At 36.3% G+C, this 14630-nt stretch overlaps 1 protein-coding gene across 1 annotated transcript; it reads right to left on the reverse strand.

The window, feature by feature from the left end:
• Nucleotides 1-10970: 10970 nt before the first annotated feature.
• On the reverse strand, nucleotides 10971-13315 carry INSL5 (insulin like 5). The gene is given in 3 exon segments (XM_021679973.1): nucleotides 10971-11200; nucleotides 13145-13219; nucleotides 13222-13315. Coding segments are annotated over 3 exon segments (399 nt in total).
• Between the last annotated feature and the right edge of the window lie 1315 nt (nucleotides 13316-14630).

Here is a 14630-nt window from a genome sequence, read left to right on the forward strand (position 1 = left end):
CATAACTCACTTAAGCCGAAGCTTCCTCATCTTCAAGCAAAGCAGTGATAATGCTGGAATCCACCTCACAGAGTTTTAGACTGAGGCAGACGGTGGTGGAGCCGGCAGCCATCAGAGCCATACCATGAAGCTGAACACTGACTCGAAGGGAGGGGCTTGGAGGTGCAGCCTTGCTTGCTAAAAACAAGCAGAAGTACACGTTTACTAAGCGCTTAACAGATGGGAAGCCCTCAGTCAATGGTAGCTCCTTTGACCATAGCTGAGAGTTTGAGTCTGGGCAACAAAATCAGTGGTCCTGGTAGCAAAAATAAAGAAGTGAGCAAGGAAGAATTTGAGGACTAAAATACTAAGCTTGATTTTTCACTTGTTGAATTTTAGTTAATAATGGGACGTTCAGATGGAAATAGCCTGAGGCAGCTGAAAAAATGGGACTGGAGCTGAGCTACATCAAGGTGAGAGATTTAGACTTGGCAGTCATCCAAATTGAAACCTAACATCTTCCTCCCGCTTTATAAAATATTCATTAGCAGCGGCAGCAGCAAGTATAGTGAGTACTAATAGCAAATTACTGAAAATTCAGTTAACTCTGGGAATGTCAGCAGGAAACCCTCCCCCAGAATCGATACGAAAATTTTCCCCCAAAGCTAAAATTAAATAAGGCCTCTATTTCTTTATATTTTTGTTTTAAAAAATTTCTTTTTTTTTTTTTTTAAAGATTCTGTTTATTTGACAAAGGGGAGAGAGATCACAAGTAGGCAGACAGGTAGGCAGGCAGAGGGAGAGGGAGAAGCAGGCTCCCTGCTGAGCAAGGAGCCTGATGCGGGCTCGAGCCCAGGACCCTGGGATCATGACCTGAGCCAAAGGCAGACGCTTAACGACTGAGCCACCCAAGTGCCCCTGAAAAACTTCTGTATGCTCCATTTCTGTTGCCAGACATCATAAGAAATAAATACATCAGCATCTTGAATGGAAATATCAATGCTGTTGTCTGTTGTCATTGTTAATACAACGACTTTAAAGGAAATGTATTAGGAGGCCCCTACAACAGAGTCCAATAGATTATGTGCTGGGAAATTAAGCACTACTTCAGCTCATTGATTTTTTCTTTTTTAATGTTGGGAATTATCCAGTATAGAGGGTGATTTAAAAAACAACAGTTGAGAAATTAGAGCTTTTAAATCTAGCATTTTAGAGAATGAACCCTTGCCTTGTTGGGACCATTACTTGACCTGTCTTTCTAGGTATTATCCAAAAAATGCATTAAGAAAACTCAATATTAAATAGTTACTTATAATTTTATGCTTTTTTATTCTCAAAATTCTTAAAAAAGTGACCTGCACCCACCATCTCTGCTGCTCCCACTTTTCCCTCCTACTATCTGTTTGCATGCCTACCACCAAGATGTTTTCACAAACAGCGAAGTGGTGCTCCAGGCCAAATCTGCCACGCGTTTCTTCGGCCCCATTCCACCTCAGCTCTCTTCTGAATTCATTTCTTTTGAGCAGCAATGTGATGTAGTTGTTTTTTGTTTGAAGTCATTTTTTATTGTTGTTGTTTTGTTTTGTTTTATTGTGCTTTTTTAAGCACAGATTTGAAGACAAATACTCATTTTAGCTTCCAACCTGTCCTAGCCGTGCAACTTTGGGCAAAGTGGCCAATGTCCTGAGCCCGTTTTCTCAAAGGTAAAAATGATTATAATAATGATCACTATTTGTTATTGATCAGTGATCAATGACCACTGCTCATGTTCTTGCCCTGAAGACAGAGAGAGAGTATACATGTAAAACGTCGAGCCCATCACAGACCTTTACTCTGGACATCCAATTTCTTCCTGCAGATCCTGTTTTCCTAAAGAATTGATCATATGTTTTAGCAATTTCTGCTCACCACCATAAAGTAATACCCTAGACTACTTAGTTCCTTTTGGTTCAAAGTTTTAATCGTCTGCTACTGCCATCTTTGAATGTTAAATAACTTCTCCTCAAGTCCACATTTATTATAAAATGCTATTCATCCCCAAATTTAGCTTCTTTTTGCTAATCTCTGCCTGTTTTTATACTTCCAATCAGATGTCTTGTCTCCACTTCAGTACTTTCTTAGTTACTTTTAATGTTTTTACTTATTGCTACTTATTTTTTCCTGTCTTGTGTCCATTTGAACTTACATGTTCTCTTCCCTTCTTCACATGCATGAACACGTACTAGAACACCACTATAAGGTTTACTGAGGCTTAAATATATTAAGTATCTGATTAAAGTTTCCTGTAATTTCTCCTCTGTTTCTTTCATCACAGTTTAACTATGGTACACAACTTTTTTCCCCCATTGTGCAGGACATAACTTGAAACTTGTGGTTCTCCACCCACCCACGAGGCTATTTCCCTACTTAGCAAGACAGGAAACCAGTATAACCAGTATGGGAAGCTTTAAGCTTCACTTTCCATTTGTAATCAAAAAAGGAAAATTGTTGCTTCCCACAGACAACAAGGATGGATCTTCTAACTGCCAAAAGGACAAAATTAAAATTCATATGAGAAATACTAAGCTTCAAGAGCCACTATTTCATTTTGAAACTAAGGAAAAATAAACTATATGTTGTTAGTTAACTATAAAAATACATTATATTTTTTCTTTAAGAAAATCTATTCTATATCAAGAACTTTACTTTGGTAGGAGAGCTAAAAAATTAAAACCACAGCTAAGTTGCTTATTTGCATCCCAGTTCATAAGCACAAGTTAAAGCCTTCTGAGGACCCACTCTAGAGAGCTGGGTCAATGTGAGGAAAATTAGACAATTAGGAACAGTCCTTAAGCATAGGTTAGCAAACAGTAAGGGGCCAGATAGTAAATATTTTCAGCTTTGTAGACCATATGGTCTCCAGCATAACTATTCAACTCTGCCACTGAGGCACAAAAGCAGCTATGGATGGTAAGTAACCAAGTAAGTGTCACTGTGTTTCAGTAAAAGTTTCTTTATGTAACTGAAAGTTCAATTTTATGTATTCCTCATGTATCATGAAGTTATTATTCTTTTTGACTTATTTCCAACTATTTAAGAAGTAAAAACCCTTCTAGCATGTGAGCCATACAAAATCAGATGGTAGGGCATATTTGGCCCAAGGGCCATAGTTTGACCACCTGGCTTCTAAAGGGTTCATCTTAGTGGAGGAAGAGAATTGTAATCATAATAAAGAAGTTGAGATTTTAATATATCTAGCAGAAAGTGGAAAGTAAGCAGCAATACATAGAAAATGACAATAGCATTTCTAAATTAGTGAGAAACCCCCTTTCTGACTTACTAATTTAGCCATGCAAACAAAAAAATTACATTAGCCATGCAAACAAAACTATTAAAATGAATACTAGATTATATGGAATATAATCAAGTATATCATGTCACTCATTAAACATGAATTTACTTCATTTTCCTATCAAATTGAATTAACAAAAGCCACAGATAAATAAAAAACACATTCAGTTCTTCTGATATACAAAATATCGAATTAAAGAATATTTTTCTATGATCAAACAGATTTATTCTGAGAATGCAGAAAAATTTCAACATAAGGAAGGTTATCAAAGTAATTTTTCATCTTAACAAAAGAGAAAAATATCATATGATGAAGTTAAATAGGTATTTGATAAAATTGAGAAGCTATTTATAACAAAGTAAGTTCTTAAGCGATACATAATAGAATAACACTCTTAAGATGACCAATATTATATACACATATATAATGTAAAGACTACTTTATTTATATTATTTATTTTTAAAAATATTTTAACCAGCAAACATCATACTGAGTACTGAAATGTTAAAGCTGTTTCCATTAAAATTAGGACTATGAAAGAAATGCCTAACATCATCACCATTATTAAGAATTTTTCTTGTAGTTACCTTCCCAGTGAGGCCTTCCCTAGCCACCCTGTGTAAAATTCACTCCCCCACCAAGCTTTCAAATCCCCCTTCCATACTTTCTTTTCTCAGTCATTATTTAATATTTCTTGTGTTTATGTTTGTCTTCCATAGAATAGACACTTTATTCATCTGTTTCATTCACATTGGTATCCTTAGTATCCACAACAATGCCTGGCATTAATCTCAATAACTAATTGTTGAACTATGAGTCATGAAAAAAAAATGTGAAGCAATCAGCTTAAATACTGGAAGAGACAAAATTACCTTTTTATTAGTAGATAACAATATTGTATACCTAGAAAGCCCAAGAAAGACTAATAAAGCAGCCACTAAAATTAGTAAAATAACTGGACAAGGCTGCTGGAGATAAAGATGAATATACAAAAAACAAGATTTTTCTTTGTACCATAACAAGCATTTGGAAATGAACGTGGGGGAAATTTCTCATTCACTGTGGCAAACAAAAATGGTAAATAAAAAAGGTAATATAAAAAGGTACAAGACCTTGGGGCCCCTGGGTGGCTCAGATGGTTAAGCATCTGCCTTCGGCTCAGGTCATGATCCCAGGGTTCTGGGATCGAGCCCCACATCGGGCTCCTGGCTCAGCTGGGAGCCTGCTTCTCCCTCTCCCTCTGCCTCTCTCCCTGTTCATTTTCTCTCTCTCTCTCTCTCTCTGTGTGTGTCTCAAGTGAATAAATAAAATCTTTAAAAAAAAAAAAAAGGTACAAGACCTCCTATCAAAATACCACCAGCATTTTTCACAGAGGTGGAACAAACAATTCTAAAATTTGTATGGAAGCAGAAAAGACCCTGAATAACCAAAGTAACGTTGATAAACAAAACCAAAACTGGAGGCATCACAATTCCAGACTTCAAGCTGTATTACAAAGCTGTAATCATCAACACAGTATGGTACTGGCACAAAAACAGACACATTGGTCAGTGGAACAGAATAGAGAACCCAGAAGTGGACCCTCAACTCTATGGTCAACTAATCTTTGACAAAGCAGGAAAGAATATCCAATGGAAAAAAGACAGTCTCTTCAACAAATGGTGCTGGGAAAATTGGACAGCCACATGTTGTCCACAAGAATGAAACTGGACCACTTTCTTACACTATACACACAAAAAAAATTTAAAATGGATGGAAGACCTAAATATGTGACAGGAATCCATCAAAATCCTAGAGGAGAACACAGGCAGCAACCTCTTAGACCTAGGGCGCTGCAACTTCTTGCTAGACACGTCTCCAGAGGCAAGGGAAATAAAAGCAAAAATGAACTATTGGGACTTCATCAAGATTAAAAACTTTTGCAGAGCAAAGGAAACAATTAACAAAATTAAAAGGCAACCTACAGAATGGGAGACAATATTTGCAAATGGCATATCTGATAAAGGGCTAGTATCCAAAATCTATAAAGAACTTATCAAACTCCACACCCAAAAAACCAAAAATCCAGTCAAAAAATGGGCAGAAGACATGAACAGGTATTTCTCCAAAGAAGACATACCAATGGCTTATAGACACATGAAGAAATGCTCGACATCACTCAGCATCAGGGAAATCCAAATCAAAACCTCAATGAGATACCACCTCACACCTGTCAGAATGGCTAAAATTAACAAGTCAGGAAACGACAGACGTTGGCGGGGATGCGGAGAAAGGGGAACCCTCTTACACTGTTGGTGGGAATGCAAGCTGGTGCAGCCACTCTGCAAACAGTATGGAGGTTCCTCAAAAAGTTAAAAATAGAGCTACCCTATAACCCAGCAATTGCACTACTAGGTATTTACCCCAAAGACACAGATGTAGTGAAAAGAAGGGCCATATGCACCCCAATGTTCATAGCAGCAATGTCTACAATAGCCAAACTGTGGAAGGAGCTGAGATGTCCTTCAACAGATGAATGGATAAAGATGTAGTATGTGTATACATACAATGGAATATTACTCAGCCATCAAAGAGAATGAAATCTTGCCATTCACAATGACATGGATAGAACTAGAGGGTATTATGCTAAGCAAAATAAGTCAGTCAGAGAGAGACAAATACCATATGATTTCACTCACATGTGGAATTTAAGAAACAAAATAAATGAACATAGGGAAAGGGAAGGAAAAATAAAATAAGATAAAAACAGAGGGAGGCAAACCATAAGAGACTCTTAACTATAGGGAACAAACAGGGTTGCTGGAGGGAAGATGAGTGAGGGACACTTGATGTTATGAGCACTCGGTGTTATATGCAACTGACGAATCACTAAATTCTACTCCTGAAACTGATAATACACTATATGTTAACTAAATTGAATTTAAAGAAAATATATATATATTTTTTAAGTACAAGACCTACATAATTAACATTACAAAAAGATATTAAAAGGAACAAAATATCTATGTTATTATAGTAACATTTTGGATTGGAATTCTTAATATGTTAGAATACAATATTTCCTGCATTAATGCAAATGTAATGCCATTGAAATTGTAATTCCAATGAAATTTGGGGGGGGAACAAAATAACACAATTATAAAATCCATATGGAAGAATCTATGTCTCATAATCGCCATAAAAATCCCCCCCATAACTTAATCTGTAATGATGGACAACTTTCCTTAAAAGGTATTAAAACTTACCATAAAATTACTGCAATTGAAATAGCATGTGGCTAATTCAGAATAAATAGAGCAGTGAACAGAATAAAGGCCCTATAATAGTTCCAAATGTAATGAAAACAACATATGACTAAAGTGACATGAACTTTTCATGGGCAAAAGATGGTTCATTTAATAAATAATGCAGGAAAAATTTTCTGTCAATTTGGAAGAAGATGAAAATTAAATACCTCGCATTATAAAAAAATAAATGTAATATGGATTAAATTTAAATGCAAAGGTACAAAACAAAATTATCAGAATAAAATTTAATAGAATTCCTGTACAACCTTGCACTAAGGGAGATCTTCCTAAGCAAAGCAGAAACTACAGAAATTATAAAGGAAAAGATAGACATTGGCAAAAGACATCCTAACTGAAGTCAAGACATACAAAAGACTAGGGGAAAATATTTTACTCTGATGACAGTCAAAAAGTTAGTATCCTTGGGGTGCCTGGGTGGCTCAGTCGGTTAAGTGCCTGCCTTCGGCTCAGGTCATGATCCCAGGGTCCTGGGATCGAGTCCCACATCGGGCTCCCTGCTCAGCGGGGAGTCTGCTTCTCCTCCCTCTGCCTACCGCTCCACCTGCTTATGCTCTCTCTCTCTGTCAAATAAATAAGATCTAAAAAAAAAAGTTCGTATCCTTAATATAAAAAAAGCTTTGAAAATTGATAACAAAGGTATTATAAATATGTAAAAAAAATGGGCAAAGTACATAAACAGACTAATATACAGAATAGAAAATACAAATGTCCAATAAATATGAAAGGTGGTCATAGTCATGATAATGCCAATAAAACCAAAAATGATATTCAATATTTCACCTTTAAGAATTGCAAATTTTTGCAAGCATAATAACAGTATGGACAGATGAGGATATAGAGAAATAGGTACTCTCACAAATTTCTAGTGAGAATATGAATTAATACAAACTTTTTAGACGGTAATCTCTCCAGTATGTGTTTTTAAATTTAAAATACACATACCAGGGTGTTACTGAAATATCTCCAAGGTATACTACATACAACCACAAGATATAAGATAGTATGTATAACCCCTTTTTGTGTAAAATAGTATGATGGACTCAGTAGGTATTATATTAAGCCAACTACTACAAAAAATAAAATCAAACATAAAACAACTCAAAGGATGTTGCTTGCTAAGTTGCTAAGATTTTAAGGGCTAATCTTGGAATTGGCACGTATCACTACTACTCACATTTAATTGGCCAGAATTAGTCACACAATCACATGTACCTGCAAAGGAGACAGAAATGTCATCTAGCTGTGTGCCCAAGAGGAAGAGGAAAAATGTTGGTGGACAGCTACAAGTCTCTGCTATAGATAATAAATAGGGAGATAGGTAGGTAGATAGACAGATGATAGATACATAGATAGGGAGGAAGCTATCTAACTACATAAATTCAGTATAAACATGATTTTTATTCCTGGCAGAAATTATAAGAAATCCTCAATAAGGGTTATACTATAATTATACTATAACTTAGAACCAAATGGAAGAGAATGAAACTTTTGTTTTATTTTATATTTCTCTGGACTGTTTGAATTTCCTAACGTGATACGTATATTCTCCCCCCAAAAAAACCTGGCTATACGATTTATTCAAGTGAATAGAGTAGGTCCCATTTTTCCTCTTTGTTTCTCTATGTACTTAAAATACATAGATACATTTTAAGTAACTAATAAGTATATATCAAATAAATAGTAACTAATACAAATATACTGAAAAAAATAAACATACCTTTCCCCTAGAAACTTGGTAAGCTATCTCATTGAAATAAAAGTGACAATGTAAGGATACATAAACAAGGCTGTTTAGTGCATCTTTATTTGTAATGGCAAATACTGCAAACAACTTGAATACCTATTGGTGAAATCTCAAAAAGTACGTGTTATAGAACAGTAACTCTCAAACTTTTTGGTCTCAGTACTCTACACTCTTAAAAGTTGTTAAGAACTTCAAAGGGTTTTTGTCTGTGTGGGTTGAATTTATCCATATTTATCATAATGGAATTTACAACAGAAATTTAAACATATTTATTATCTCATTTAAAAATAATAAACCTACCTACCACATGTTAACACAATAGCATATTTTATGAAAAATGTCTATTTTCACAAAACAAAACACATAGTGAAAAGAATGGCATTGTTTTATATGTTTGCAAATCTCTAAAGACTGGCTTTATAGAATACAGCTCAATTCTCATATCAGCTTCTGCATTCAATCTGTTACTGTGTGTCGTGTTGATTGATATATATGAGGAAAGTCCAGCCTCACAGAAAATCCAGCCTCATAGAAAATCCAGATATTTGGTTCGAAAAGGGAAGATTATTTTTAATTTCATTAATTTAAGATTATTTCAGTTTTATTTAATAAAATTATATTTTCACATAATTTTGATATTCTTTTTTAATAGTATACCAAAACCCAACAAGTGGCTGTTTATTAAAGGTTAGTCGCAATGTAGAATCTGAAATCACATCAATGAATTGTTGTACTGTTAGATTAAAATCTTTATTTTGCACTTGGGATGGATATTTTACCTATTTATGATTTTTTAATATCATGCATTGCTCATTTGGAATATATTGGTTCACTGAGTTATGCTGATCTCCCAAATGTTGACACATTTCATTACACAATGAATATCAAAAAATAAAATTCATTAATATCACCACTGATGATCATGGTGATGGATAAAAGTTTTCCAAAATTGCTTGTAAGCTTGAATTTTATCATCAGCAACAAATATTGTCAATTGTTTTCCTTGAAGTGACACGCTTACTTTGTTCATTTTCATATCTTTTTTCATTTAATTTCAAATATCCAAGTCTGAATAACTACAGTTTTTTAGTCTGTCTTTTAAAAAAAGAAAAGAAAAGTGCTTCCTGGGAAAAGCATCTAGTTTTAAGCTCACAACTCAATCACGTAAGTGCTTTACCGTGAGACAACCATCACACTCCAGTATGTTCCAAAAGTGCTTCCTGCATCTTCCCATTTCACCACCCACCATATTGAAAAGGCACGTACTCAAGGACTGAGACTTAATATAATGAATTCTTATTGCCTCATCAGTGGACATTCTTTCAGTGAGACCAAATAAAACAAACAAACAACCAAAAAAACCCCAAAAAAACAACAAACAAAAGAACCCAGGGTAGTTCCCATTGTTATCGGAGTGTTGTTCTTGGTGGTGAAGAATACATTGACTACCAGTACAGTTTGATGTGACTGCCTTGATTCATGCTAAGTAGCCTAAATTTGAATCCAGTAACACCACCTCCTTAGCTGTGTGTGACTTAGGACATGTTTACGTAATTCCACTGAGCCTTAGTTTCTTTATCTGCAAAACCGTGATAAAGTACTATCCACTCTCATAGGTTTCCTGCAACAAATACATGAAGTAAATGTTTAAATGCCATGCACAATGCCTTGACACAGTTTCAGTGCCCAATACGTAGTAGATGAATTTCAAATACAGACTGCTGTATTAATAAGAGCAGCACCTCAGATGAACAGAGAATCTATTGTTACAACCCCCTGGAGTGTTGACTGTCAGAGTTACAAATGAAAACATAGTTTTGTGATTTCCTTACTTTGTCTTTGTGTCTGTGAAGACATCCAATTGTGTCACAAGACTCAGCTATGTGGGTCTCAGTTTAACTTGTAGAATGAGAATACAATGTCCTTTTATCTCTGGGAAAGCAAAACCCCAAGCAGCCCAGACTATAGGAAAGAGCTTATTATTCAAACGTTTTCTGGGTTTTAGCTGTTTGGGGACCTGACACACATCTGCCTCCAGCTATCCTCAAGGAGAAGGGCTGCATATTAGGAAATGTTTATCAAGCACTTTTTGAGAAAAGCACTTTGTTTAGATTCTTATACTTGACCATGAATCAGTGTTTAAGTTCTCAGTAATAATATACAGCAACCCAAAAGTTAAGAGTGGATAGTTATTTCTGGGTGATGTGGTAACAGTTGATTTTTATTTTCTTTTTATGCTTGTTTTGTTTTGTTTTACATTTTCTTACCGTCAGCATAATCTGTTTACTGTTTTAAAGTTACTTTAAAATATTTTTTAAAAGGAGAAAATCACAGTGAGCCTGGTTTATGGCATTTTTACTGCAGTTTTGCACAGCATTTCAAATTTCAAAGGATTCGTTAAAATTTTAAAAGAACAGTGCATTCACCGTGGCAAAGGGAGAAAATAGACTTCATTGTGGTTTTCACCACTCACCCACAACTTTTAGGGAAGAAAGATTGCCTTGCCAAAAGCCATTGTTTTAATAACACAATATAAGCGTTGTCCTGAGCAGTAAAAACATGTTAACACGTGCTAAAGCTCCACCATTGTTGGGTATCAGCTCTGGTCTTAACAAAGAGCGGGCAAATCAGGCATGGAACAACAGGCAGGGCAGCTGACTCTTTGTGAGTCTTGTGTTGACATCACCCAATGCTTCTTTGAGCCCCAAAGCCCTTCAGGGGGCAGCTGTCCATCCGGAAGACTTTCCTCCCCTGAGGAATCCACCTTCGGGAGGTTTGGCGCTGCGCCTTCCTCAGAAACAGGCTCATTTGGGAGCTGGAGCTCGTTTCCTCACTCAGCTGTACAGAAGAGAAAAAAACCATACTTCCTCCGAGGGCGCTGACAAAGAAGGAAGGTAGACGCCAAGTTCGACGCCTGGATTTTTTAAAAGAAATTGAACCCTACACATCATTTTCTTTAAATGTTGGTCTGGTTTCAGAAAGATTAGACATTCTGGGGAGAACTCAGTCATCTCCAGCCTCCTGTTTTGGCGGAGGAGGCAACATGAGAGCAGAGAGGGGGCATGACACAACCAGGGGCTGGGGGGCAGCCAGTAGCCAAGTCAGGGCTCGCCTTGCGTTGTACTGGCCGCCTCTGCTCGTTGACCAGCTGCCTCCGAGGTATTCGTTACGTGCTATAAATAAAAAACACACAAACAACAAATAACCCTGGGTATGCCCTGCAAAGCTGATCGGTAAGGAAGGAAGTGGAGGTTCAAACTTCTAGGTCTGAAAACAAAAAGTAGTTCGCACTGTTATCCCAAACAAAGTCCTCCCTCAATTTAACTTGGTTCCAACTTATCAGTACCTTGGCTTACTGGCGAGCACCAAGAAAACCTACTTGAATGAATGCTCATTAGTAAGCCACTAATGGGTCGAAGAAATAATACATGAGAAAATACTCTGTGAAAGATTATATACACTGTATTATGATGTCTGTGGTGGTAAAAAGAAAGCCTTGCGCAGACATCCATTTCACTGCCCTATGTATTTCATAGATATTCCAAATATATTCTTTCTAGTGCATTTTGGCTTGCTGATGCAGAGATGGATAAATAATGGTAAGCCTGGTAAATTATGCTTACTCTCTGGAGATTTAAAACCTTTATTGTATCTGTTAACATCTAGTAACTGTGAACCTCTCATTGTGGGAGTGGTAAGTTCATAATTTTTCAAGAAATTAGCCCCCCAAAATATGAAAACTGCGGGTCATTTTCTAAAATACTTTTGTTTACCAAAGTCATCTGAAACCATGCTGGAATCTTCACAATTATATATGTGTTTGGAACATTTATTATGTAATCACATTTTCCTTTTTGAACTTTTTATTATAAAACTATAACACTCTATGATTAAAATAGAGTCTTAAATAAATTCTACCTCACACTTTAATATAGGATTAGCAGAAAATTCCAGTCAAACTCCTTGAATTGAAAAATGAAGAAATAAACCGTGAAGTCAGTCCCCTCCGTATTTCTGAAACACACTAGGCTTATTCCTACCTTCAACATCCTGATCAAACAATTCCTACTGGATTCCCCCCAGAATTCCACTTTGCCCCGCTCCTCAGCACTCCCCAAATCCTACACCACTGCCTCTATGACGCTATCATTTATGACACGGGTTCACCATCTTCTTTTTCCCACCTGAGACACAGTATAGAACAAAGAAAGACCTCAGCTCTTGAAGCCAGATGGACCTGCTTTGCTCCCTCGCCACACTACCTACTAGCTGGGTGAACAATTTCGTCCCCAGTAAAATGGTAAATGGGGGTAATATTACTTCACAGGAAGCTTATCAGTAGACTGAATGAGATGTTGCACATAAAACCACCTGGCACTTAATAAGTGCTCAATAACAGTTTCCTTCCTTCCATCCTTATTTAGCACTCACCTGAATTCCAACTTGTTATTCAACAGTTACCCACGTGTGAAATTATCCCTGCCACTTCAACATGTCCCTTAAAATTACGTGCTTCTCTCTAGTCCCCATAGCACCAGCCATAGATGGTGAGCTCATAGAGGTAGTTACACAATCAAATGACTTCAAGCTGGAGACAAAGCAAAAAAGGTCCTTATATTCTGAAAGGTATCAAGCTCACTTCTTTCCCAAGCCAAATTCAATTTATTTTGATAATTAACCCCTTAAACTGATACAGAAGTGGCTTAGAAATCCAGAGAAACAGGTGCTAAAACGAGTCTGGGAAAAAATAATAAATGAAGGAGTTACATGAGTTAATGTTACCTTGCTGACGTTGAGGGGTCCCTTCCGGGTGCCTTCTCCACCTGGAGCTAGCCCAGATGTAGACATCTGCTTTTACTCTAGCCCACAGTGCTTCATAGACTCCTTACTCCTCACCTCTGAGATGGCAAGTAAGAGAGGGAATAGAATTAAAGTCAAAAGGGAGCCCTTCATTTTGCTAAGGATTAAATCAGAATCTGATGTGAATATTGCCAAATTGAGTTTTGAAGTTACCGTCACGCCCTTTTCCAATTTATACTAACTTTCCTGACATTTTATTGGTCAGAACCTCATTTTAACAATATTTGTGAAACACAAAGTTTATACCGTGAAGTTTTGATAATGTGCTTTTATGATTATTGCTAGTTATTCAGTCACTTCTGAACACTGTCACGTACCATTAACTGCATCCATGAGACAATAAACAGAATGCTCTCTTGGAAGACATCTAGAAAAACACGGGCTTTGGAAGTAGCCAAGTATGACTTTCAATGTCAGCCTTGTCACTTACTGAGTGACATGGGGCAAATTTTAAACCCTTTAAACTTTGATAACCATATCTCTAGAATGAGAAAACCTATCTCATAAGAGTGTTTGAGTATTGAAAGCAACACTTATATCAAAGCCGTGAGAAAGCTAACTTAAGAACTCACATTCTTGTGTTTGGGTTTGAATCTCCACTTAGAAGATCTAGAATCTTAACCAAGATATTTAACTTCCCCAAGAATACTTCTCCGTAAAATTGTGATAGTAATTGACTCTTAAAGCTAATGAGATAAATTGTATCTTCTTCCCTCACCATTGGGATGGACTAGAAAAGATAACTTTCCTTTAGAATATAGGAGTTTCTCTGACTAGAATCCTTCTTCTTATTCTTCACCCTTTGACTTAGGCATGCATTTATCAATACACATTTTTACAATAGAAAGCTGGATACATCACCCTCAAAGAGCTAAATAGTGAAATTTCTCTTCTGGTAAACTTCCTAAAAGTATTAGTTCTTACAAAGCTCTTACCTAAACTGGGAATTCTGCAGTTTCAGATCTTAAAGAGTTGTTGACTCACTTTTTAGCAAATTGGAAAATAATTTTTTTTAAATTGATTCCTCTTCTGTGATCTCTGGTTGAAAAAAAAAATCCCTTCAGCCTGTGATCAAGATCATATCACCCATACTTCTTGTGATGTTGCCATTTTTCTGTAAGGAAGCCAGAAAATGGAACAAAATAACCTATGCTCTGATTGAAAGCATTTCTGACTCTGAAAAATAAACATGTTATTTCAAAGAATTCTCAATCTCTCTGGCTGCAGTATGGGGAACTGATTAAGGGGAGCAAGATTTGAGGCAGGAGAAACAAAAAAAAAAAAGGCTTTTGCAATAATTTAGATGAGATATGATGTGCTCTAAACTAAGATTATTGCAGAAAGGATGGGGCAAGTGGCAGTATTCAAAATATAGGAGGGCTTGGTCCTGATTACGTATTAGGAATAA

The sequence above is a fragment of the Neomonachus schauinslandi genome, chromosome 4, assembly GCF_002201575.2.
Source record: "Neomonachus schauinslandi chromosome 4, ASM220157v2, whole genome shotgun sequence".
In the NCBI taxonomy this organism is placed as follows: domain Eukaryota; kingdom Metazoa; phylum Chordata; class Mammalia; order Carnivora; family Phocidae; genus Neomonachus; species Neomonachus schauinslandi.